We start from the raw sequence: 27,682 nt of genomic DNA on the forward strand, positions 1-27,682 counted from the left end.
GGAAGCCTGGAGCTCCTATAAGAAAAGTCCCGCCTCCCTTATTAGATTCCCTCTTCCCATTGGCTCATGACCGCTCTCTGCCCCTTTACTTGGCGGTGTCCCTCCTCAAAGGTAAACTGAGTTCCTCACAGTAGCTGATTTTTCACTTCCCTCTGATGGCGTGACCGCTGTCTTGTACCACAGTTATTTCTTTTCTGTCCTCAAAATATTCCTCCTGTTTTCGACGTGCAGCCAGAAACCTCCCCGAGGGAAATCGCCTGCCTCCCATTTGTTTGCTTTTTTTCCTCCACTGAGAAAGCGTTTTTCATTTGTACGGACAACTGCCTTCTAAGATGGCTGCACCTGCTGTGTCGCCTCCATCTTTCCTTGCCTGAAGTGGATGATTTTTCTCCCCACTGAAGTGGATGTAGCCCACTACATTTTTCTCTTGTATAAGCGCCAGCCTCTGAAAATGAATGCAATTAGTGGCACAGGGCTTAAGGTGCTTCGAAATGGGGTGGTTTCAGTGGCTTTTCACAGTTCTGAGCCATCCCTGGCTATTTGGGCAAAATCCGGCAACTTTGTTTTCTATACGTCAAGTATTGAAAGATGGCCGCCCCCTTGGATCTGTGAAGGGATGGGCGCCGACATATTACCTCACCTGGGTAAAGCCGGAAGTTCAGTTGTCCGTGTTCCCTAAGAACGCTTCTGATCCTTGCCGGCTGCCGTAGGTCGGCGTGGAGGCTGCGCGAGGGCCCCAAAGTGGAAGAATTCACGGAAGCGCAGCGTCTAGGAAGTCCGGTGGGTTAAGGAGAAAATCAGGTGTGTATGGGTTTCTCTGTGGAACAGGATGCGGGGGAGGGGGCTGGGGATGTCTGTGGGTGTCCGTGTTATGCGGAGCCGCGGGGCTTGTGGAGGGAGCAGAAACAAACGGGACTCCGTGACCGGGGTGATTTTGGAGTCAGTCCTGAGGTTCTCTGGTGGGCGTTGATTAAGGATCTGTCGAGGTCAGCGACTGAAAGTCGTGTTCAGGGTTTGGTGTCTGCGGGTGACTGTCTGTAGGGCTTAGTGATTGAGGGCTGGAGTGGTGGGTGGTTTTGTCAGTGAAAGCGATGCCTGGTTCCGATTCGGAATTTAATATGCGGATCCATGAGAGGGGCCGCGGCTCACGGTCAGTGAACCCAGGTGTGTGGTCCAGGTGTCCGGATTAATCCAGGTGGGCGTGGCCAGTGTCTGCGGAGGTCCAGACCTGTCAGTGGTTGAGAGGCTTGTGAAAGCTGAAGCTGTGGAGGTTCAGGGACCCGGGCTGGTGTGTCTGTTGAAGTTCTAACGTTACATTGTCCCTCAGTCCTTTAAGTCCCTCTGCAAGGACTAGTTTATGTGTCTCTCGCGGCTTCTCACGTCTCTCCTTCCTTGCCTCGCCGTAGATAGGAAAGCTTTTGGTGTGATCAAGGATTAACCAAATCTAATGTGGTAAGGATCCTATTAAAGATAAAGATTTTTGTCCTTCTTCCTGCAAGTTTACTGCACATTTACTATATGAATATATGTATACACACAGACTTGTAAATATTTTCTTTCCGTTTTGTTCCGACACAAATAAAATAACATTTCTCTTACTCCCAAATATGTTACTCAGTGATGGCTTTTGATAATACTTTTGTATACTGTATTTCAATTAGTCTTCATTTTTCTATGCTTGATTTTCACAATTCAGATAAACTGCTCAAACACTGGTAAATTTTTGCTTTGCCATTTAACTTCATATCATAAATATATCATGTTTTTAGTTTCAAAATTGGTTTTTAAAGATTTCTGTCGTAGTATATCATGAAGAGGCAAACTTGTGCATTATGGCTGGAATCACTAAGCATATCCATATATTTAGATAGAATTTTGGTACTTAAAAAGTGCAGTTATTACTTTTAAGAACAGGTTATGATTCTGCATTTACTTAAGTGTTTTGTTCCCTGACCCTCATTTCCTTCTTGATTTTTAAATTTTTTTGTGATTGTCAATGGTGTCTTTATCTTTGACTTTTTTGTTCTCTTCTAATTAACTACTGTCTTGAAGAGCGATGAGTTTAAAATATTTATTTTGTTTCTGGTCACCTTGCTGAACTCATTACTACAGGCTTCCCAGTCTTCCAACATTTTATTATGAAAAATTTCAAACATAATAAATTTTACAGTTGAATACTTGTGTGCCTATCGTCTAGATTTTGTCACCATTTTATTGTTTCCTTTATCATATATCAATAATTATATCATCCCTCTACTAATTATTAGTACATCTTTTAAATATTGTTGTTTTTTGGTGCATTTCCAAGTAAGTTGGAGACTTTCATACATTTGCCCCTAAATGTTTTTCAGTAGGTGTATATTAATTAAGTTCTACTGATAGCTTTTCCTAACAGCTTCATTATACACATCATAAATTCACCCATTCAAAATGTACAATTCAGTGGCTTTTAGTGTGTGCAACCAGCACCAAAGTCAATTTCAGGACATTTTCATCACCTCATACCCTTTCGCTGCCTCCACTCTCTCCTTTCCCCCCACTTCTGAGAAACCACTAATCTTTTTGTTGTTGTTGTTGTTGTTGCTATAGACTTGCTTATTCTGCACATTTCGCATAAATGCAATCATTATGTGGTCTTTTGTGACTGGCTTCTTTCATGTAGCATAAATGTTTTTAAGGTTTGTCCATGTTGTAGTACTTTGTTCCTGTTTTAAAATTTTTTAATTTAAAGGATTTTCTTTTCTTTCTTCACGTAGGAAGACTACAAAGTCAGATATTTTACCAAGGTCTAATAGTGATTGATTCCTCAGAGAAATGAGCACGGCCTTTTAAGGTCAGACTTTGTGCACAATAGTCTTGTGGGACTGGTTCAGCTAGAATTGTACCACTTTCTCAGGAAAACACAGGGCCTATCTTTTTCTTTCAAAAGGCCTTGTATATTCTATCTCCATGGTTGGGAAAGTTTCTATTACAGGACAGACTGAACCAAGCCAAGGGCAGATTAGTCTGACACCCACACAGTGTGGCGTTCATGGCCCCCAACCGATCTCTTCCCACACCCACATTCATCCCAGTCTGTTGAAAGCCTGGATTCTGCCAACAGCAAACTTGAGATGAAAACACAGAAAGATGAGCTGCCATCCTTAGATGCCCAAGGAAGTGGGGGCAGAGGAGCTCTCAAGCTGACATATCAGACAGAAACTGGTTTAGAGAAGTTATATCAACACGGTTGATCTGTTGGAGGAAAAAATTATTTATTCCTTTTTATACCTGAATAATACTCCACCCTGTGAATGTAGCACATTTTGTTTATCCCTTCAACAGCTGATGAATATTTAGGTTGTTTCTCCCTTTAGATTATTACAGATAGTATTGCTGTAAACATTTGCATACAAGCTTTTGTGTGGATGTGCTTTGATTTCTCTTGTATATAAACCTAGGAATGGTAACTACATGTGGTAAAAATGTTTGTTTGAGGAAGTACCAGACTGTTTCCCAAAGTGGCTGTACCATTTAACTAGCAATCTTTGAGTGTTTGCATTCCTTCCTATTTTCACCAACACTTGTTATTTTCAGTTTTTTATTCATAGCCATATTAGTGGATGTGAAGTGGTATCTCATTATGATTTTGATGTCCATTTTCCCGAAGATGTATGATGTTGAGCAACTTTTCATGTGCTTACAAAATGCATAACATTGAGATTCATGTTTTTTCACAAAATGTAGATTGTTAGTGTTTTTAATAGCTGCATTGTGTTTGATTGGATGTATATACTTTTACTTATCCAATTAATCCTGTATTAGTAGACCTAAATAATATTTTTTGCATCAAATTTGTAAGCATGTGCCACTATTTCTTTTCCAAAAATTTCTAACGTGTTTTTTGCATTCGAGTTATATCTCTAGTGAAAGTATTAAATACACAGTGTTAAACTATTCCCAAAACTGTTTAGTCATTTAACACCAATGAAGAAGTGTCGTGTGAAAGAAATAAAAAAGTAAAACAAACAAAAAAAGTGTGTGTTTTGAAATGCTATCAATTTTTAGTTATAAATTCTGTTATCTGTCAGCTGGCTAAAACGTATTTTTGATATGTGTTCAGTTGAATCTTCGCAACTCTGATTCTTCCCTAGTCATGTTGGGAAACATCTTAGAATTTGTTTTCTCTTCTCTAATATCGATTGTCCTTACTTGGGTTCTCCCACCCCCCGCTGGCAGGTACAGGTTACTTCATTTCTCATCAAATCAATTGGGTGGCATTTCCAGAATTCTTCTAGTTCATGGTGGTGATACTGCTCATCCTTGCCTTTCCATTGACTTTAGAGAAAGTACTTATGTTGTTTAACTGTACACAATTAGGACGTATTGGATTTTTCTTAAATTGAGGTGAAATTTACAAGATAAAATTAACCATTTTAAAGTCAACAATTCAGTGGCTCTTAGTTCATTCACAATGTTGTGCAACCATCACTTCTATCTAGTTCCACAACATTTTTATTACCCCAAAAGGAAACCCTGCGTCCATTACGCAGTCACTCCATACTCCCTTCTCCCCCAGACCCTGGCAACCACCAATATGCTTTTGGTCTCTATGGATTTACCTGATCTGGGTGTTTCATATAAATGGAACCATACAATATGTGGTGCTTTGTGTCAGGCTTCTTTCACTTAGCATAATATTTTGGTTATGTATTGTGTGCTTCAGTGATTAGCCGCACAGTCTACCACTCTGCCTTAGCTTTCACGTCCTACTTAAACCAGCCTACACACCAGCCACAGAGAAAGCTTAGATCCTCAGGTCTTTTCTGAGCAGGCATCCTGTCCTGTGCATGCATATGGCTCCATAAATTCCCCAGTATGCATGGATGCTTTCCTTTGCCCAGGAAATTCTATATATATATATTTTTATTTTTTTATTCTGGTAAAATGTATATGAGGATTTCCATTTTAAGCACTTTTAAACATAAAATTGCATGGAATTAAGTACATTTACAATGCTGTATAAACACTACTTCCGTCTATTTTCAAACTTTTTCATCATTCTAAACATAACTCTGTACCCATTAAGCTTTAACTTCTCATTATTATTTCCCCCTAGTTTCTGATTACCTCTAATCTATTTCTGCCTCTGAAGAATATTTTTCTTTTTAATTTATTTTTTCTTAATTGACCCATGATAAGTGAATATATTTATGGAGTACCATGTGAAATTTGGGTATGTTTATACTGTGTGCAATGATCATATCAGGGCATTTAGCATATCTATCACTTCAAACATTTGTCACCTCCTTGTATTGGGAACAGTCAACATCCTCTCAATTAGCTACATGAAGTTATCCAGTAATTTGTTGTTGAGCGTGATCTTCCTATATTGCTATGGAACACTAGACCTTATTCTTCCTCTCTGTCAACAATTCTGTATCCATTGACTAACCCCTGCTTATCCCCTCTCTAGTCTCTAGTAATCAGTTTTCTACTCCGTGCTTCTTTGAGATGAACTTTTTTAGCTTCCACATGTGAATGAGAATATGCGGTATTTCTCTGTGCCTGCCTTATTTTACTTAATGTAATTTTCTCTAAGAATATCCATGTTGTGGGAATGGCAGAATTTCATTTTTTCTTATGGCTGAGTAGTATTCCACTGTGTATATATAGCACATTTTCTTTATCCAGTCATCTGTGGGTGAACATTTAGGTTGGTTGCAAATCTAGGCTATTGTGAATTGAGTCGTGATAAACATGGGAGTGCATTTATCTCCTTGACTTCTTGATGTCCATTCCTTAGGATATATATCCAGTATTAGGATAACTGGATCCTATGGTACTTCTATCTGTAGTTCTTTGAGAAACCAACAAACTGTTTTTTATAGTGGCTCTACTAATTTATATTCTCACCAGCAATGTTAAAGATATCCCCTTTCTCTGCATCCTTGCTAGCAATTATTATTTTCTGTCTTTTCGGTAATAGCCATGCTAATTGTGGTGAGATGATACCTATTTGTTGCTTTAATTTGCATTTCTCTGATGATTAGTGATGTTGAGCCTTTTTTCATGTACCTATTGGCTATGCATGTATGTCTTCTTTTGAGAAGTGTGTGTTTAGCTCTTTTGTCCATTTTTTAATTGATTTTTTTTCCATTAATCCTTTGTCAGAAGCATAGTTTGCAAATTTTTTCTCACATTCTGCTGGTTGTCTCTTCACTCTTTTTTTCGATTTTAGTTCTTTTATTTTTTGTTTTCTTTTTTCTATTTTTTCACTCTGTTGATTGTTTCCTTTGCTGTATAGAATCTTTTTTAGTTTGATATAATCCCATTTGTTTACTTTTGCTTTTGCTGCCTGTGCTTTAGAAGTCCTATTCATAAAATCTTTGCCTAGTCCTACGTCCTGAAGTTTTCCCCTATGTTTTCTTCTATAAGTTTTAAAGTTTCAGGTCTTACATTTAGGCCTTTAATCCATTTTTAGTTGGTTTTGGTATATGATAAGAGATAGGGGTCTAATTTCATTCTTCTGCATATAGGTCTCCAATTTTCCCAGCACAGTTTGTTGAAGAGACTGTCCTTTTCCAAATATATGTTCTTCACTCGTATGTTAAAAATTAGTTGGCTGTGGATACGTGGATCTATTTCTGAATTCTCTATTCTGTTTCATTGGTCTATGTGTCTGTTTTTGTGCCAGTACTATGCTGTTTTGATTATTGCAGCTTTAAAGTATATTTTGAGGTGAGGAAGTATGATGCCGTCCACTTTGTTCTTTTTGCTCAGGATTGCTTTGGCTATTCAGGGTCTGTATTTGTCTGTTTCTGTTGCTTACCACAGAAATATCTGAAACAGGATAATTTGTAAAGAAACAATATTTGGTGCTTACAGTTTTGGGGATTGGGAAGTCCAAAGTCCAGGGAACACATCTGGTGACTGCCTTGTTGGTAGTGGCTGTGTAATGACGCAAGGTATCATATGGGGACTGGCTGAGCAAGAGACAGACCTAAGCTTCTCAGTTGCCCTCCTTTTAAAGCCATCAGAACCATATCCATTACCACCCATTAAACCATCAATGGATTAATCCAATCATGAGGGTACAGTCCTCACACTCTAATCACCTGTCAAAGGCCCCTCCTTTCAGACATCATAATTGGATTTCCCACCCTCTTAACTTTGCTAATTTGGGGATTAAGTTTCAGTGAGTGTGTGGGGAGACATTCAACCCACAGCAGGGTCTTCTGTTGTTCTGTATAAATTTTCGAATTTTTTTTTCTATTGCTGTGAAATATGTCATTGGTAGTTTGATGGGGATTGCATTGAAAATGTAGATCGCTATTGTATGACAACATTGATTCTTCCAATCCATGAACATGTGCTGTCTTTCCATTTCTGTGTGCCTTCTTTAATTTCTTTGTTTATTTGTTTGTTTCTTTGTGGCTGGCCAGTTTGGGTAACTGAACCCTTGACCTTGGTATTACACCACCACGCTCTAACCAACCAAGCTAACTGGCAACCCATCTTATTTATTTATTTATTTTTTTACTTTAAAATTTTATTTATATATATGTTGGCCAGCCATAATTTCTTTAATCAGTTTTCATAGTTTCTTTCACCTCCTTAGTTACCTTTATTCCTAGGTATTTTATTTTATTTTATTGCCCTTGTAGGTAAAAGTTTTTTTCTCGATTTCTTTTCCTGCTAGTTCATTGTTGTTGTATATAAACACTACTGTTGTCTGTATGTTGATTTTGTATCCTCCAGCTTTACTCAAGTTATTTTTCAGATCTAGAGGTTTTTTGGTAGTCTTTAGGTTTCTCTCTATATAAAGTCATATTATCTGGAAACAGGGACAGTTTGACTTCCTCCTTTCCAGTTTGGATACCCTTTATTCCTTTCATTTGCCAAATTGCTCCAGCTAGGACTTCCAGTGCTATGTTGAACAAAAGTGGTGAGAGAGGGCATCTTGTTTTAATCCACTTTTTTAAAGTTTTTCTCTGTTCAGTGTGTTAGCTCTGAGTTTGTCATTTATAGGCTTTATTGTATCAAGATTTTTTTTTCTACAGCTAGTTTGTTGAGAGGTTTTTGTTTTTGTTTTATCATGAAGGGATATTGAATTTTACCAAATTCTTTTGTTGCATCTATCAAGATGATTATATGTTTTTTCTTTCTTCTGCTGATGTTATGTATTACATTTATTGATTTGCATATGTTCAACCATCCTTGCATCCCTGGGATAAATGCACTAGATCATGATGTGCTGTTGGATTTGGTTTGCTAGTATTTTATCAAGGATTTTTGGTTCTATATTCATAGGGAGATTGGCTTGTAGTTTTCTTTTTGTCATTGTTGTGTCCTTGCCTGGTTGTGGTATCTGGGCAATGCTAGCCTCATAAAATGAGTTTGGAATAATTCCATCCACTCTAATTTTGTGAAATATTTTGAGAAGTATTGGCATTCTTTAAATGTTTGGTAGAATTCAGCAGTAAAGCAATCTGGTCCTGGGTTTTTCTTTGTTGGGAAACCTTTTATTACTGATTCAATCTTGTTACTTATTATTGGTCTGTTCAGATTTTTTGTTTCTTCTTGGTTCACTCTTGGTAGGTCATATGTGTCCAGAAATTTATCCACATCCTCTAGGTTTTCATATTTATTGGCATATAGTTGTTCATAATAGTCTCCAATGATCCTTTTTCTATTGGTGGTATCAGTTGTAATGTCTCTTTTTGCATTCTTGATTTTATTGATTTGGGTCTTTTCTCTTTTTTTTTCTTGGTTACTCTGGCTAGTGGTTTGTCAGTTTTGTTCATTTTTTCAAAAATCAACTTTTTGTTTAATTGATCTTTTGTATAGTGATTTTAGTCTCAATTTTATTTATTTTAGCACTGGTTATATTTCTTTTCTAATACTTATTTTGGATTTGGTTTGTTCATGCTTTTCTAGTTCCTTGAGGTTCATTGTTAAACTGTTTATTTAATGTAAGCATTTATTGCTGTGAACTTTCTTCTTAAGATTGCCTTGGCTGTATCCCATTGGTTTTGTTATGTTTTGTTTCTGTCTTCATTTATTCATGAATTTTAAAAATTTCTTAATCTCTTTTTTGACTTATTGATTGTAAAGGACCATGTTGTTTAATTTCCATGTATTTTCATAGTTTTGAAAGTTTCTCTTGTTATCAGTTTCTAGTTTTTTTTCCATTTTGTTCAGGAAAAAACACTTGATATGATTTTGATTTTTTTTTTTAACTTGTTGAGACTAGTTTTGTGGCCTAGCATATGGTCAGTCCTGGAGAATGTTCCATGTGCTGATGAAAAGATTGTGTGTTCTGCAGCTGGTGGGTGAAATGTTCTGTAAATGTCTGTTAGGTCCATCTGGTTTATGGGCCCTTTTAAATTTGATAATTCTGTGTCATTTTTTTTTTTCCTTGATGATCTGTTCAATGCTGAGAGTGGAGCGTTAAAGTCCCCACCTATTATCGTGTTGACATCTATCTCTTCCTTTAGATTTGATAATATTTGTTTTATATATTTGGGTGCTCTGGGGTTAACTGTATGTATATTTATAATTATTATATCCTCTTGCTGCATTGATATCTTTGTCATTATATATTCCTTTTCTCATCTCTTAGTACAAATTTTGATTTAAATTTTATGTGATGTAAGTATAGATATTCAAGCTCACTTTTGTTTTTTATTTGCTGGGAATTTCTTTTTCCATCCCTTCACTTTCAGTCTGTGTGTAGGTAAGGTGTGTTTCTTGCTGGCAGCATATGCATGTCTTTTTTTTTTAATCCATTCAGTCTATGTCTTTTAATTGGGGCATTTAATCCTTTTATATTCAGGGTTGTTATTGATGTGTGAGGTCTTACTCTCGTCATTTTGTTGGTTGTTTTCTGATTCTTTTGTGTATCCTTTGTTCTTTTCTTCCTCTCATTGTTTATCCTTGTGGTTTAGTGGTTTTCTGTATTGATAAAGTTTATTCTTTCTAATATTTTTTGTTTTGCTGCAGGCTGATATGGGGATCTAAACCCTTAACCTTGTTTTATCAGCACCACACTCTACTGAGTGAACTGGCCAGCCCTCTCTAAGTTATGTACTTATTCTACTAGTAAGTTTTGTTTTTTCAAAAGATTTCATGGTAGTTGTTGTTGTTCATTCCTTTCTAGATGTAGGACGCCTCTAAGAATTTTTTTCTTTCTTTTTTTTCTTTTTTTCTTTGTTTTTTTTTTTAAGATGGCTGGCCTGTATAGGCATCTGTAAACCCTTGACCTTGGTTCCTAAACACTTTTTCTTTCTTTTTTTAAAAAAATATTTTATTTTATTTTGTCGATATACAATGTGGTTGATTATTGTGGCCGATTACTGAAACGTCCCTCCCTCCTCCTTCTCCCTCCCTCCCTCCCAACAATGTCCTTTCTGTTTGCTTGTTGTATCAACTTCAAGGAATTGTAGTTGTTATGCCCCCCCCCCAGTTTGTGTGTGTGTGTGTGTGTGTGTGTATTTATTTATTTATTTTTAGCTCCCACAAGTAAGTGAGAACATGTGATATTTCTCTTTCTGTGCCTGACTTCTTTCACTTAATATAATTCTCTCCAGGTCCATCCATGTCGTTGCAAGTGGCAGTATTTCATTCTTTTTTATAGCTGAGTAGTATTCCATTGTGTAGATATACCACATTTTCCATATCCACTCATCTGATGATGGACATTTGGGCTGGTTCCAACTCTTAGCTATTGTAAAGAGTGCTGCGATGAACATTGGGGAACAGGTATACCTTCGACTTGATGATTTCCATTCCTCTGGGTATATTCCCAGCAGTGGGATAGCTGGGTCATATGGCAGATCTATCTGCAATTGTTTGAGGAACCTCCATACCATTTTTCATAGAGGCTGCACCATTTTACAGTCCCACCAACAATGTATGAGAGTTCTTTTTCCTCCACAACCTTGCCAGCATTTATCGTTCAGAGTCTTTTGGATTTTAGCCATCCTAAATGGGGTGAGATGGTATCTCAGTGTGGTTTTGATTTGCATTTCCCGAATGCTGAGTGATGTTGAGCATTTTTTCATATGTCTGTTGGCCATTCGTATATCTTCCTTAGAGAAATGTCTATTTAGCTCTTTTGCCCATTTTTTAATTGGGTTGCTTGTTTTTTTCTTGTAAAGTTGTTTGAGTTCCTTGTATATTCTGGATATTAATCCTTTGTCATATGTATATTTTACAAATATTTTCTCCCACTCTGTTGGTTGTCTTTTAACTCTGTTAATTGTTTCTTTTGCTGTGCAGAAGCTTTTTAGTTTGATATAATCCCATTTGTTTATTTTTCCTTTGGTTGCCCATGCTTTTGGGGTCATATTCATGAAGTCTGTGTCCAGTCCTACTTCCTGAAGTGCCTAAACACTTTTTCTAAGGCTGGCCTTTTGATGATGAATTTCTTTAATTTTTGTTTATCTGAGAATGCCTTTATTTCTCCTTCATTTCCGAAGGATAGCTTTGCTGGGTTTAATACTTTTGGCTGGCAGTTGTTTTTCTTTTTTCTTTCAGTACTTTGAATATATCATCCCATTTTCTCCTGGCCTGTAGTATTTCTGCTGAGATGTCTGCTGTTGTCTAACAGGGATTCCCTTATAAGTGACTTGATGCTTTTCTTTTGCTATTTTTAAAATTCTCTCCGTCTTTAACTTTTGACAGTTTGACTATTCTGTGTCTTGGAATGAACTGTTTTTGGTTGAATCTATTTGTGGATCTTTGACTGTCCTGGATTTAGATGTTCCTATTTTTCCGAAGACTAGGGAAGTTTTTAGCTATCATTTTATTAAATACATTTTCAGTGTGTTTTTTGTTTTTCTTTCCTTCTGGAATGCCCATAATTTGAATTTTTGTTTCCTTAATAGTATTACATAAATCTTGTAGGTTTTGTTCATTTAAAAAATTCTTTCTTTCTTTATTTTTTGTCTTCCTGCATTATTTCAGAACATTTGTCTTCAAGATCAAAAATTCTTCTGCATGATGTAGTCTGTTTTGTGATTCTCGTATGTAATTTTTATTTCTTTCCATGAATACTTCAGTTCCAGGATTTCTGTTTGATTATGATATCTGTCTCTTTGTTAATTTTCTCATTCAGATCATGAATTGTTTTCCTGATTTTGTTGAATGTTTGTCTGTATTCTCGTGTATCTTGGTGAGTTTTCTTAAGATTTTTAATTTGAATTTTTTTTCTGGTTTGCTGGCAATTTCTGATTCTTTGGGACCAGTTACTGTAGCATTATTTTTCTTTGCAAACAACCAGACTGTTTCTCACTTGATTGCCCATGCATGCAATGGAAAGACTCAGGAGTAGGTCCATCAGGGGCATGACAGATGAACTGTTTCTCTGAGTCGGGCATGGATACGCTTTGGCTCAGTGATGGAGCTTGGATGTGTTGTCCCCTCCAAAACTTATGTGGAAATTTGATCTCCAATGTGGCAGTGTTGGAAACTGATTGAGTCATGGGGACAGAACCCTCATGAATGGATTAATGATCTCCCTGGGGGAGGAGGGGTAGTGAGTGTGTTCTCACTCTATGCTCTATTATTTCCCATGAGAGCTGATTGTTTAAAGGACCCTGGTACCTTTTCTCTCTCTCTTTCTTGCTTCCTCTCGCCATATGATCTGCTTGTACCTGCTGGCTGACTGACACTTTTCCGCCATGAGTAGAAACAGCCTGAGGCCCATGCCAGATGTAACTGTCCTAGAATCATAAGCCAAATAAACCTCTCTTCTTTGTAAATCACCCAGTCTCAGGTATTTCTGTTATAGTAACACAAAATGGACTAATACACTCAGCTAGCCAAGTGCAGATCTGCCAGGAGCCAGTCTACTGCATCATTTCTTGAGGCCAAGTGTGGCACTGTGATTCCCTTGGCAGTTCAGAGCAGTCCTGCCAAGGGTGGGGCTGCTGAGCTTTTTCTCTAGTGGTAGGCCATACTGCTAGTCAGGACTGCCCAGATGGGGCCCCAACCAGGCACTTCTTGGGAAATGGATGAGGTGGCTACATGATGCTATAGAGAGGGAGCCCTGCTGTTTACTTCTCGAGCAGTGGGATAGGGCACTATGCAAGGCAACAGAGAAGGAACCTTGCCAACCACTTCTTCGGCAGTGGATGAGGTTGCTAGGAAGGGTTGCAGAGAGGGGGCCCTGTCAGACACTTCTTGGGCAGTGGGTGAGGCAGCCAAGAGGGCTTGCTGAAAGAAAGCCTGTCCAGCTGCTACTCGGGAAGTGGGTGAGGCTGCCAGGTGGGAATGCAGAGAGGAGGCCCTTTCAGCTGCTTCTTGAACAGTGGGCAAGGCCATGGAGCAGGCCTGCTGAGAGGGAACCTGCCCAGCCTCTTCTTGGGCAATGGGCAAAGTTACTTGGCAGCACTGTTGAAGGTGAAACTGACTGGCCGCTTCTCCTGGAGGGCACAGATGTGCTTTATTTCTGCCAGTGAGGCAGGGGAGGTGTTCATTAAGGTACGGCTGTGAGCCATAGGGTCACGTAGGGTATGGCTGGGTCAGGAGCTTGGAAACACAGAACTCAGCTCAGTGGCATTGAGAGGAGGAGGAATTGTTTGATCTCTGTCTGGGGACAGGGGGATGCATTAGTTCAGTAGGCCTGAACTGGAGGGTTGGTCCAGTTAGAACTTCCCACTCTGCCATTTTCACTCAATGTGATTTTCCTCCATGATGTACTTGATTTTACTTTTTTGCTGGTGGTACTTTTTAAAAAATAAATAAACTGTTGCAAGTGCAACTTAAGTGATATCCTTCATAGTCCATCCCGCTTGTTCCTTCCCCAGTGATAACCACTCTCTTGAATTTGTTTCATACTGTGCATGTTTTCATATACTGCATGTTTTTCATATAATGCACGTTTTATATATAGCTTCAAATAACATAGTTTTGCCTCACAGGTTCTGAGGAAAATAGAGTAGTCAGGCCTCCTCACCTCAGGTCCAGTTGTGTGTGGTGCAGCACATTCTGTGTAAACAAGTTGTGTGGGAGTGGAGTTAGTGCACATGTGCACCTGGTACTTTTAGCTTGTTGCTACTCTTCTGTGTTTTTCAGTGTGTGCAGCAGCAGCTCCACAGAGCTTGCATCTAAAAATACAGCATGTTTACTTTGCTGGCAGCTGCTCGGTTTCTCTTTGGACTGCCTAGCTCTTAGACATGTGTGTGCTGAATAAAGACTATTCTTTCTTTACCTATGGCTTCAAGGACCTTTTCCTGTTACCCAGCTCATAGACCTGCATGTGAAGGGTTTTTGAATGGGCTCAAGGGGTCTGTGAGTTCCAGACCCTAGCCCTAGCTCAGCACAGGTTTTGATTTTTTTCTGTTGACTTTCCTTTGTTGTTTGTTACTTTCACGTAATGGTTAGTGATCATGGCCTGTTTGGTAGTGATGTTTTAGCATTTGTGGAAATTTTCTGAATTGTGTCCTATATAAACATATTTTCAGAAATGGTACTTCTCCAATGAAAGGACCTAGCCACTAGAGGAAACAGGAATAATTACTTTCTACAGAGAGTTCTTAAGGGTCAAAAATGAGGTAGAGACTTCAGCTATCCCTGGATAAAGGGCTATGGAAGCTCATGGGAATGGAAACCTTGCCATTTGAAGTGCATACCCTGGGTGCCTCTGAAATGTTGCATTCATCCACTGCCACCTGCCCATAAGAGTCACATCATTTGGCCTGTGCACCTTTCCATTGGTGGCCTTTCAAGAAGACAAGTCTGAAAGGTCTACTGCTTTGACAAGTCTGAAAGTTCTACTGCCTCAGCAAAGTGCCTCTTGGATTGAAGAGGAATGGGAGCTTATGCAGTCATGGGTCAGAGGATGAGGAAGTACAGATCCTATGGGTATGGAGGAGAGCCATAGGGAGCTTGTCACGATGATTCTACCCAGGTAGGGAGAAGAAAAAGTCAAGATGAGTCCATCAAGTTGATGCTCTCATCATGTAATCCTGTCCTGGGGCTCTAGAGTTTGGCTTACACAATGCCTCTGGGGCAGCTGGTCTGTGACCTGCTGCTTTCAAGCCAAGGGTGTGGCATGCAGTGTTTCCATTTGTTATTGTGGAAGAAGGTAGTTGCAAGTGTCACCATTAGCAGAGCTGATTCTGGAAGTTCAGAGTATAGGTCTGTGGCTATGTGGCCATCCTTCATGTGATGCTGTGGAAATGAAACTCCTCCAGTGTTGTAGCAAAGAGAGCTCAGTCTTATGATGAGGATGTGGCCAGGGGAATAATGCCTAATGTCATGTTCTTGTAGACAGGTGGACTTGGGTTCAAATTCCGACTCTGCCATATATTGTGTGTTCTTTGACAAGATAGTTAATCAACAAGCATTATCAGGTTCATGTTGGAATTGGAGATAATGATTTGTAGCTTATAAGAGTGTAATAAAGTGGTCACGAATGAGAAATTAAATGGCAGTGCCCATGCTTTGCTTAGCACATTTGTCTTCAAACTGAGGTGTGCCTGTGCGTGAGGTATACAACAACTTTTGAACAGGTACATGGTCACACATGGGTTTAAAGAAATAAATATCCAGATTCTCCCCTTCTGTATGTCCTCTTTCTAAAAACTGATCTCTCTAAGAAGTCCTTTGGTGTTGCAGCATCACGTTATATTGGTTCTTCTCTCCCATCTTCCATCACAGTCACCCCACTTCTACCAAAGAAAAATTTATTGATTATACATTTAGAATTTGATGTTTTATTTCCACAAGGTGTAAAAGTTTCTGCCCCAAATAAAGGCCTTGATGTGAGCCCAGCAGGAATGTGCACTCAAAGTGAATTTCCTCTTAAGTCCACAGGTCCTGGCTCCAAAAGCAAAACACATCACATGAAGAGAGGAGGAGACTCCAGGACCCAGATATCATCATTTGTGGGGACATCCTTGACTGGAGGCTAAGATTTCTAACTAGAAATTTAGAGCAGTTCAAGAAGAGACTAAAGACCTGGAATCCTAATTACTGGTTACTTCCCATCAGAAAAGAAAATGATCAAGGCCCAGGTGACTTTTGGTTTGTTTTATTCTTTCTTTCATTCTGTGATTGATTTCTGGAGCACTTTAAAAGTCAATTGAATTAAATGGAAAAGTATAAATTGGTAAAGCAGTATTAATGCACAAATAGACTCTAACTTCAACATCAAGGCAAAGTAGGACAAGGAATATATTGTTCATAGGTGTGGTATCATAGAAAGATATTTGGTCTTTGTCCCTAATTCCTGGCACAGAGCTCTTAAAACTCTTAGAACTTCTGAGTGATAAAAGTGATAGGACCCTCTTTTGTTCTAATAAAGTTACTCTTGGTGGACCTTTAGATAGCTTCAGTATGGAGGCTGGTAACCAGAAAGACCAATCCTTAATTAGAAGCTTGGAACTTTCAGCCCTTACCCCCACCCTCCAGGGAAGGGAGAAGGAGATTGAGTTCAATAACCAGTGGCCAATAATTTAATCAATCATACCTATGTAATGAAACCTACATAAAACCTCTAAGCAATGGGGTTCATAGAGCTTCTGAGTTGGTGAACACATCGACTTGCTGGGAGAGTGGAGTGCCCAGAGAGAGCATGGAAGTTCACACCATCACCAATACCCCCATACTTTGCCCTGTGCATCTGTTCCATTTGGGTATTCCTGAGTTGCATCCTTTATAATAAACCTGCAATAGTATGTTCAGCGCTATGCTAAGTTTTGTGAATTGTTCTAGTGAATTTTTGAACCTGAGGGTGTGTTATGGAAACCCCAAAATTTGTAGCCAAGTCAGACAGATGTGTGGATAAACTGGGGACCTCACACTTGACACTGGCATTTGAAGTGGGGTTAGTCTTGTGGGATTGAGCCCTTAGCTTGTGGGGTCTACACTAACTCCAGGAGTTAGTGCCAGAATTGAATTCAATTGTTGGATACCCAGTTGGTGTTGAAGATTTGGAGAATTACTTGGTCTAAGGAAAAACCCACTCAATTATTGTCAGAGGTGTTATGAGTAAAAACAGCACAATAGAATTTACACTGAATGATCAGTATCAGAACATAATGTGTGACTGGAGCATCTTGTGGGTTGTATTAGGTGTCACCTTCTGTCTAATGTCTCTGACAGTCATCACAATCAGAGAATCTGATGGTCACAAAATATGCACTAACTCTGAGGGGAAAGCAGACCAGTTCCTGAGAGGTGTCACTACTTCATTCCACTTAGGTCTCAGGTTATTTTTTTGGATGGTTATTCCTTGAGGTGATATGATAGATGGTATCTTTAAATTCAGATTTCTCATAAATGCTAAACCAAGGTTTCTCAGAGACCCCTTAGGAAAGAGATGAAGAGAACTCAATATACACAGTTTTTCATGGGACCATGGCAAGATGACCCATGGACCCAGCTTTATGGCTATTAGGGTCAATCTAGGAATAAAACCTTTGTGATCTAGGAAGTTGGAAAGATTCTGTGACTTCCTAAAGTCCCATATGAACAGATGGCTGAGTACAAATTTTTCTGTAGGCATTTGGAAGTTATGTTCTCTGGTAAGGGCATTGGTTGTCGTGATCCAGAAGGTTTGCTTTAGAACTTCTCCCTAAGATAGTGCACACTCCTTTCTGTATCCAAAGCCAGTTCTTACCTACTGTTGCCTCCTTTATTACTTTTTAAAAATTTAATCATACAGGCTGGCCAGTTAGCTCAGTTGTTTAGAGCATGGGCTGATAACACCAGGATCCAGGGTTTGATCCCTGTACCAGCCAGCTGCAAAAAAAACCAAACCAAAACAAACAAACAAAAAGAGAATCCCCAAAATGTGCATGGATACATTTTAAAGGTTAAAATAAAACTGTCCAATGATTACAAAGTATACATCGTGAAAAAGTAAGATTCCTTTCCATCCGTCGTTTCCTAATTCCCTAAGTGCAGTTTTAGCAAATGGGTAAGTAACACATATTTCCTGTCACTGTTCCTGTGTGTGCATCTACCACATATATGTGTATATGTATAGATATATTTACAGATGTATCTATCTCAGCCCTTGAATGCCTTTCCATTATTATATTTTCTTTTTCATACATTGAATTGGTAAATGCTAGACCTCACCTGTCTTCCATATTTATTAATCTGTCTTTTATATTTGATCATTTTGTCCTGTGGTACTTTCTTCAGATCTAGTTCACTAATTATCTCTTCAATGTAATTGATATGCTGTTAACATACCTGATAATAATTTTTGAAGTTGTGTGTTTTTGTGGTTTTTGATCAATAGTATGCATTTTCTTAGTCTACTTAATATTACTTAATAGTCTCTTCCTCTTTGGACATGTTTTGGAAAAATTCTTTTACTCCTCCAAGGACATAGGTAAAAAACAGTGTTTTCCTACTGTTACTCTCCATACAATATTCAACACAGAACATGTTACCTCTGGTCACCAAAAACTGTCTGGGTTCTTACCCACCAACAATCAGTTCTCCAGCAGACACCAACTGGGTGTTCTATACTTCAATTCAGTTTCAACACTACCTGGAAGTATTGTCAGATCCCATAGATGTAGGGCTCAGTCCTGCAAGACTGCCCATATCAGACACCAATCACAAGCAGTAGATTGTCACTGATCCTTCTCACCAGCTGGCTATAAATCAGGATCCCCACAGCCCTCTCCTCAGGTTTGATTAACTTGCTAGAGCAGCTCACAGAACTCAGGGAAACACTTGATTTACATTTACCAGTTTATTGTACAGGATATTATAAATTATACAGATGAACAGCCAGATGGAAGAGATGCATAGGGTGCGGTATGTGGGAAAGAGTGGGAAGTTTTCATGCCTCTCCACATGTGCCACTATCATCCAGGCATCTCCGTGTGTTCAGCTATTCAGAAGCTCTTGGAACTGTCCTTGTGAGTTTTTATGGAAGCTTCATTATATAGGCATGATTGATTACATCATTGGCCATTTGTTATCAACTCAACCCTCAGCCTCTCACCCCTCCCGGAGATCAGGGATTGCAGCTGAAAGTTTCAACCTTCTAGTCACATGGTTGGTTCCCTTGGCAATAAGACCTGATCCTGAGGTTATCCAGGAGCCCAAGAGTTGCCTCATTAAAACAAAAGACACTTCTATCACCCATGAAATTCCAAGGGATTTAAGAGCTCTGTGTCAAATGCTGCTATCACTCAGGAATTTACAAAGATCTTAGGTGCTCTGTGTCAGGAATCAGGGTCAAAGACCAAATATTAGAATAAGAGATTCTCCTGGCACTTCTATTTATAAGGATTTGGGGAGTTCTGTGTCAGGAATTGGGAGCAGAGACAATATCACACCTTCTTACATACAAAATATACATTTAATATGTAGTATCTTATAGTGTCTATAGTGTGTTCATGGTTGATTCTGATATTGAGTATGAAGATTCATGATGAATATAGAAAAGTGCTGTGTTCATCTTGATATCAGTAGAATGTATTTAGTGCCTGGCAAATATGTGTTCAAGAAAACCTACATATATATATATATGTATATGTACACACATATATGATATGTTTCTAGTTTAGCCAGGGCATTAAATGACTAGTTATTCTGATTTGTTAATTGATGGATGACTCTACAATTACAGAGTATTTTGCTAGAGATAGATTTTGAACATAGATTTTAGAGATTTTGCTTCTATCACAACGTATTGTTTAAAAAATTGTGACACCTAGGTATATAGATGCAGTGTATATTGTGAAAATGAGCTGAACAACATCCTTCACATTCCTTCTGTGTCAATAAAAGAGAAACACTTCATATTAAGGAGGACTGTGTTAATTACAGGAATCACTGACACTGGAGGATGTGGCTGTGGAGTTCACCAGGGAGGAGTGGCAGCTCCTGGGCCCTGCTCAGAAGGACCTGTACTGGGATGTGATGTTGGAGAACTACAGCAACCTGGTGTCAGTGGGTAAGGACAGCTGCCCTGTGTCACTCAGAGGGTGTCCAGTCAGTGGCCTTTCCTTCTCAGCTTCTGAAAGCTCTAGAGGGTCTGTGGTGCCCTGAAGTGGTAGATTCTCAGTCACCTTTCTGGCCTGAGATAAAACAGTACAATGTGCCATGTTTGTGAGAGAAAAGCCTTTAATTTTCAGACATGTAAATTATGTTGTTCTTAAAATGGAGTGTTCTGTTATGTTGACAGATCACAGCCCAGTTTGATGAACCTGTCTTCTGTCATTTCCCATGAACAGGGTATCAAGCCAGCAAGCCAGATGCCCTCACCAGGTTGCAACGAGGAGAAACATGGACAATAGAAGATGAAATCCATAGTCGAATCTATCTAGGTGAGTCAGTGAGATCCAGCAAGGAGGGTGACCAATGAAGTCATAGTCTAGACGTTCAGAGGTTCATAGCTGTGAGGGTGTTTGAGGATGTGTAAACAAGTCCCTCTTCCTAGGCAAGAGCTCTTTTTCTTTTAGGTGTTTTGAGGAACATATGCCTCTTTATCTCTGCTTAGATTTGGCCACTGTTTATTTCATCTAGCTCTTGATTTTTTGACTACTTCACCTTCCTGCCCCTTTTGATAATCTTGAGTTCCCTTCCTAACATCCACCCCCATCTTGGATTCTGTGCCCCCAGGGTAACCTGGTCTGTTGCTGTGCACATATCTGTTTCCTTAGTTTCTCTTTTTCCCCAATCTGAGGTCTTCCAAAGTTTCTGTTTTCCATTTGTTGCTCTGTTCACATATCTTTCAAACATTTTCTTTTTTCTGATGACTTAATCATTTGTTCTCTTTTGAGACTCTGGGGTTAACATCTCCCTTCATATTTTCTAACTTCTACATGGTCTTCATACCATATATTTTACCATTTCCATGGCAACTCCTTGAGTCTATCCTGGCTGCTGTGGAGTCACCTCAAAACTTCCCTACCTCCTCAGCTTCCTTATTTAAAGTCTTTGCTCTTCCCATTGATTTTTTTAAAATTTCATTCTGTGCTTCCAGCCCAAACCAGATTATTAAACCTCAGTCCAGCTTTGCTTTATTTTCCTTGTGTAATTGTTATTTCTGCTGTTTATTTTAGTTTCTCTTAAATGATATTGCTGGGCTCATTCCCTTAAAGCCTTCCTTTTCATATTATATGTAGTCTGACGGCATTAAGTCCCAGTTAATCATAGCAGTCATCTAAGATGAAAATTCCTTTTCTGTCAAGTGGTATTCTAGTTAAGTCTCCATAATATGGCATCATCTTGCTTGTATAGAGTTTGCTTTTCTTTTTCCTAAACTCAAGGTCAATGCATTTAAAGTAGTCTCCCCAATGTGTTCCAGACATGTGAATCTTTCCTTATTTCATTGCCTTAAATACTTTTTGATCGCCTTAAATATTTTTTGGTAGCCCATTAAATACTAGCCCTGACAGCTGTAAACATCAACAAAATTCTCGGGGATTACATTCTAAAAGGAAGAGGCACAAAATTAATAAGAATGGGTAAATATCATGTCTTGTGGTGAAAGTCCTGGGAGGATTAATAAAACATGGAATAGTATGTGAGAAGCCTGGGAGCTTCTTTTCAGGAATGGGAGTGGCTCTTTTAAAGGTGACTGAGCAACTATATGAGGGATGTGAGTAGGTCACTTGGATGAATTACCTTCTAAGTAGACAAAATAGCAAGTTCAAAGGCCCAAGGCCGGTGTACATTTGAGAACTTCAAGGAAACCTATGTACATATAGTGGAGTGAGTAATAGAGGCAGTGGTTGGAGATAATATACAGATAAGGTCAATGTGGTAGTAGCTAGAGTTTGGGGTAGACGGGTTATGTAGGACCTTTCAAGGGGATTTCAAGGACTTGATTTTTTTTAAATCATGAGAGAGTTTTGAGGAGTAACATGATATAATTTATATTTGAAAGGATCATTTGGCTACTTTGTAGAAAATAGTAGCTGGCAGAGGTTGAAGCCCGAAATCCACAGAGTGGTTGTCTTTGGCCTGGGTCGAGGGGGTGAGTTTTAATCATTTTCTGAATATATTTATAAAGGAAAGCAGATGGAATTTTTTATTGAAGTAGACAAAGAGTGTGAGAGAAACATACAAATGAAGAATGATGGTAAGTTTTCTGGCATGAGCCCTGGAAGGAATAGAGTTTCCATTTCCCGAGATGAAAACAATGTGGGAAGGAGGCACTGTGAGTTGAGACATCAGAAGTTCTGTTTTGGACATTGTAATTTAGACATGCTGTTCACAGTCATGTAGTGTTCTCTGCAGCAGTTGGATTACTGAGTTCTGGGAGAGTAAGGGCTAGAGATAGGAATTTGGACTCAGTGAGATCCTCTGCAATGGGAGTACAGATAATGAAGAGGTTTGGGCAACTAGTGATGAGTATTAAATGCATCGTTTCCTAATATGTGTACCAAGACCTCTTTTTCTGAGAGTCTGCTTGTGTTAGATTTGGGGCCTGGGCTCGTCCATATAGATTGCTATAAGCAGACCCTCTGGAGCCTAGTTCGTGAACCACAAGCCCTAACACATGCTAGAAGGGATTCGATTTACTGAGTAATAAAGCAATACTTTCCCGGAATAAGATAGCAAATAGAGGACAAATCTGTAGTTAATATACAGAAGTTAAGCTTTTCAATTTGAAGCATCTTTTGCTCTAGTTCAGGTCTGTAGGATGTTAACTGTCAAAATAAGCAGTAAAGGGGAGGGAATGCTTTAGAAATTTAGGGAAACAGAGCTTACCGTGACATGGAGTGGGGATGATAGCACAATATGTAGGAGGCATATCTAGGGTTTTAACAAAATGATGAAGGGCAAGGAATGAAGGGGTCACCCACACACATAAACTGTAACTATGTAGAAGTAATAGATATGATAATTAGCTGGGTTGTGATGATCATCTCACAACGTGTACATATGTCAAAACATCAAATTGTACACCTTAACTATCTATAGTCTTTATATGTCAGCGATGTCACAGTAAAGCTGTTTTTTAAAAAAATGAAGATGTCAAGATGGAAATGCACAAAGCCTTGTGGGGACTGTCAAAAGACTGGCCTGGACCTTACCACATAAAAGGGTAGAAGATATTTGTAGGGGGAACCAGTTGAGTGTAACTGTAAACATGAATAAATGGGGTAATCGTGGTAAATTTTTATTTTCAGGCCATTTGTGGACTTTCATGTGTAATCAGGGCAGAGTGGTGTGGTTGTTAAGTTTGTTTTGTATTACCCTTGGATATGTAGTCATCTTACTTACTGGATGGCAGGAGTGTAGCAACAGTGAAGTACATCCAGTAGTTCTAAGAAAAGTGGAGGGCAAAACTGCTGAGGGTTCTGGTCTGGGATCAGAAGTGTGATCCCTTAGGACCCCTGAAATGATGGTAATCGGGACATTTATGTAGAATTTTGAGAGACGATGCTGCTAGTGGCAAGATGTGGGTTTGAGGATCATTACATCATTGAAATAGGAACAACCGAAATGTTGTATGTATACAAGTACAGAATGTGACTGGAAAAGATGACAGTTCCCTAGCCAGTGCGGCAGCACATCTGCTTCTGGAGAAGACTATGTGGTCCAATTTCCATAGGGATCACTGTTTTTCTCTTTCTGTATTGATATAGGAGTATGTGTCACAGCAGTCTAAGATACTGGATTGTTGACTACAGAAGTTTTCCTTTATTCTATTTTATTTTTATTTATTTTTATTTTGTATTTATTTTTGACACATAATAATTGTACATATTTATGGGGTACAGTATGATGTTTCAGTATATATACACAATGTATAATACTGAAATTAGGGTAATTGGCATATCCATCATCTCAGATATTTATCATTTTTTAGTGGTGAGAACACTCAAAATCCTCTCTTGCTATTTGAAAATATAAAATACGTTATTGTTAACCATAGTCACCCCACTGTGTACTGGAACATTAGAACTTATTTTTCCTATCTGATTGTATCTTTGTACCCATCAGAAGTTTTCCTTTAAATGTGAGATTGATGCTTTGAGAAATTTGGTTTGATGGTGGTCTGCAGAATAAAGAAGGATAGCAAATTAGAGGAATAAGGTGACCAAGAATTTATCAATTATCTTGAAATAAAATGCTGTTTACAACATTCTCACTGACCTCTTTGTGGTAATAGTTCCTAATATACCTGTGTCTGCTTAGTCCCTGATCAATATAGGCAATTTTTGTTATTCTTCAGTGGGATTTTCCAAACCCAAACCCTAAATATTGCAGTAATCAGAAAGTTGGTCTTGTGCCTCCATCTGTACATTTTCCCAGGCATGATCTCATCCAGTCCTCTGTCCTTAAATAATATTTACATACTGATGAATTCTACATTGTTATCTCCAGTCAAGACCTTTCTCAAGATTTATATATCCAGCTAGATTTTCCATGTCTGTAATCAAATACCTAAAATCCATCCTGAGGTTAGTGTGGGTTTCCATTTGATTTCCCTCACATTTGGGATCTCAGTGTTACTCCTCATCTCATTTAAAGGTGCTACCCCACTATCCAGTGGCTCAATCCAAATAATTAGGAATAATCCTTAATTCCTCACTTTTATTAATCTTCTGTTATTGAGACTGAGCCTTGACTCCCCATATTGACTGAGCCTCATCTTTTGTTTCTCCAAATTATATTCTGATTTTCTTCTCCTCCCTCTCTATTGCTCCCTCAAGGTACTTTTTACAATTTGTACTTACCTTCTTTATTTCATTGCTTCCATATTCTATTTTCCCTCACTAGAATGTATGCTCAGAGAAAATAAGAAATATGTTTCTATATCATCATCGCCAGTACAATGTCTGATACACAGTTATAATTTAATAAGGATTTGTGGATGTATGAATATGTCCCCCATCATTGTGAAAAAAATATCTCTCCAACTTCTGTGGTCCAGTGATAACAGTGACTTAATTTTATTTTATTGTCTCAGTGTGCTTTATAAGGTCACATTTAGAAAGCAGACAAACCGTTATTTATTCATTTTGAATGATCTAACCTTTTTTATACATGACTATGTTTACCATTTGTTTCTTTTGTTTAAATTTTTGTGTTTTACCCTTGTCCAAGTGACAACCAACATTTTATTTTTTTTATGGCAGTAGCCACTAACAAACATATCCACTTAGAGTTTCCTTAAACTAAGGTAATAGTGTTGTCAATAAAGAGTTGTTGTCAACAAGTAAATAGTGTTGTCAACAAAGCTGTTTGTGAAATAATTTTATTCTGTTCCATGCTCATGGATTTTTTGTTTTCTTCTTTCCTAGAAATCATGAATGTTGACGGTCATCTACAGATACACTCACAAAACCAAAGATGTCTGAAGAGAGTGGAACAATGCCGTGAACATAATGCATTTGGAAGCATCATTCATCAGAGGAAAAGTAATTTTCCTTTCAGGAAAAATCATGATATATTTGACTTACATGAGAAAACACTGAAATCAAATTTAAGTTTACTCAAACAGAACAGAACCTATGAAGTCAATAATCCTATTGAGGTTAACAGAGATGGGAGTTCACTCCTCAATGCCAACCATGAACAATTTCATGCCAAAATGGAATTCCCTGAATGTGGAAATTCTATGAATACAGATTCACAATTCATTAAACATCACAGAACTCCAAAGGTAGATAAACCCCATGGATGCACTGAATGTGGGAAGACCTTTCTCAAGAAGTCTCGCCTCATTGACCACCAGAGAGTTCATACAGGAGAGAAACCTCATGGATGCAGTATATGTGGCAAAGCCTTCTCCAGAAAGTCCAGGCTCACTGAGCATCAGAAAACTCATGTAGGAGAAAAACGGTATGAATGCACTGAATGTGACAAAGCATTCCGCTGGAAATCACAGCTCATTGCACATCAGAAAATTCATACAGGAGAGAAACCCTATGTATGCAGTGATTGTGGAAAAGGCTTCATCAAGAAGTCTCGGCTCATTAATCATCAGAGAGTTCATACAGGAGAGAAACCTCATGGATGCAGTCTGTGTGAGAAAGCATTCTCCAGAAAGTCCAGGCTCATTGAACATCAGAGAACTCATACGGGAGAGAAACCCTATGAATGCACTGAATGTGACAAAGCATTCCGCTGGAAATCACAGCTCAATGCACATCAGAAAACTCATACAGGAGAGAAATCATATATATGTAGTGATTGTGGAAAAGGCTTTATTCAGAAAGGCAATCTCATTGTACATCAGCGTACTCATACTGGAGAGAAGCCTTATATATGCAGTGAATGTGGAAAAGGTTTCATTCAGAAGGGCAATCTCCTCATACATCAACGTACTCATACTGGAGAGAAACCCTATGTATGCAGTGAATGTGGGAAAGGCTTCAGCCAGAAGACATGCTTAATATCACATCAGCGATTTCACACAGGAAAGACTCCCTTTGTATGTACTGAGTGTGGAAAATCCTGCTCACACAAGTCAGGTCTCATTAATCATCAGAGAATTCACACAGGAGAGAAACCCTATAAGTGCAGTGACTGTGGGAAAGCTTTCAGAGATAAGTCATGCCTTAATAGACATCGGAGAACTCACACAGGAGAAAGACCCTATGGATGCTCTGATTGTGGGAAAGCTTTCTCCCACTTGTCATGCCTTGTTTATCATAAGGGAATGCTGCATGCAAGGGAGAAACGTGTAGGTTCAGTTAAGTTGGAAAATCCTTTCTCAAAGAGACACAGGTCATCACATGAAAGAGATCTCATACAGGAGAAAAATCCTGTTGACATGGTGACTATGCAGATGCCTTCTGTGGTAGCTCAGACTTCATTAAACAACAATGAATTACAAGCAGATAGGAATGTAGCTATTGTGGGACAGCCGGTGGCCAGATGTTCATCCTCAGCATATAATAGAATTTGCACAGAAGAAAAACATTATTAATACAGTGAATGTGGTAGTGCTTTCAGTGATCAATTACATCATATTTTATGTCACAGAAATGACACAGGAATAAACTGTGATACATTCAAGGTGGAAAACCCTTGAGTAAAACCTTCTACCTGATTATATGGCTGACAAGTGTATACTGAGAGAAAAGTAGTACGAATAAAGAGACTGGGAAAGTCTTTTTATGAGGTAGACAGACCCTATCCAGTGATAATAGATCACAGATCTTCAATGAACTCATACTTGGTAGAAATAAAATAATCATGGAGAAGTCCTTGGCCAAAATAAGACCTCAGTAGGTGTCAGAGAGTTCATGCCAGAGAGAAACTGTTGGAAGACATTCAAAGGCAGGGAACGTGGCAGGGTTGCTGATGGTACATTCTCCCTCATCAATTGTCAGGAGAAATCATATTGAAATAAAACTATGAACATAATAACTGGAACATTTTCAGCAAAATATCAGTGAATATGAAGCAAATAAGCCCTGTGAGAGTGAAGAATATTTTAGAGATCTTTATCACAAGTCTAACAAAATTATACATCAGATAATATATATGATATGCATTTTAGGACAATATACTTTGAATCAAACTCCTAGTTGTTATGTCAGTGACTTCTTATTTAGAAGAAAGTGAGAAGTGTTGCACATCATTGGTTAAAGTCACAACACAATGCAACACCCCTCTTTTTATCAGCCTTCTTTTCCCACTCGAGATCACTATGATTAGCTCTTGCATATCTTTGGTTCTAAATTTATTGTTATTTCAGACTACTGAAGTTCTTCAAAAGGAAACTGAATATACTTAATTCAATAATGTAACA

The 27,682-nt window shown here is 38.5% G+C and overlaps 1 protein-coding gene and 1 non-coding gene across 2 annotated transcripts; one reads left to right on the forward strand and one right to left on the reverse strand.

The window, feature by feature from the left end:
- The first annotated feature begins 738 nt into the window (after positions 1-738).
- On the forward strand, positions 739-27,425 carry ZNF613 (zinc finger protein 613). Its single transcript, XM_063091613.1, has 5 exons — positions 739-801; positions 15,798-16,004; positions 19,789-19,915; positions 20,196-20,288; positions 25,224-27,425. Exons 2-5 carry the CDS (start codon positions 15,990-15,992, stop codon positions 26,852-26,854), a joined length of 1,866 nt encoding a protein of 621 aa, XP_062947683.1. The 5' UTR covers positions 739-801; positions 15,798-15,989; the 3' UTR covers positions 26,855-27,425.
- Positions 3,182-3,274, reverse strand: LOC134374436 (small nucleolar SNORD12/SNORD106). Its single transcript, XR_010023281.1, has one exon. It is a non-coding gene; the product is annotated as a small nucleolar SNORD12/SNORD106 (small nucleolar RNA).
- Positions 27,426-27,682: the final 257 nt, after the last annotated feature.

Source organism: Cynocephalus volans, chromosome 3 (genome assembly GCF_027409185.1).
Source record: "Cynocephalus volans isolate mCynVol1 chromosome 3, mCynVol1.pri, whole genome shotgun sequence".
NCBI classification, from domain to species: domain Eukaryota; kingdom Metazoa; phylum Chordata; class Mammalia; order Dermoptera; family Cynocephalidae; genus Cynocephalus; species Cynocephalus volans.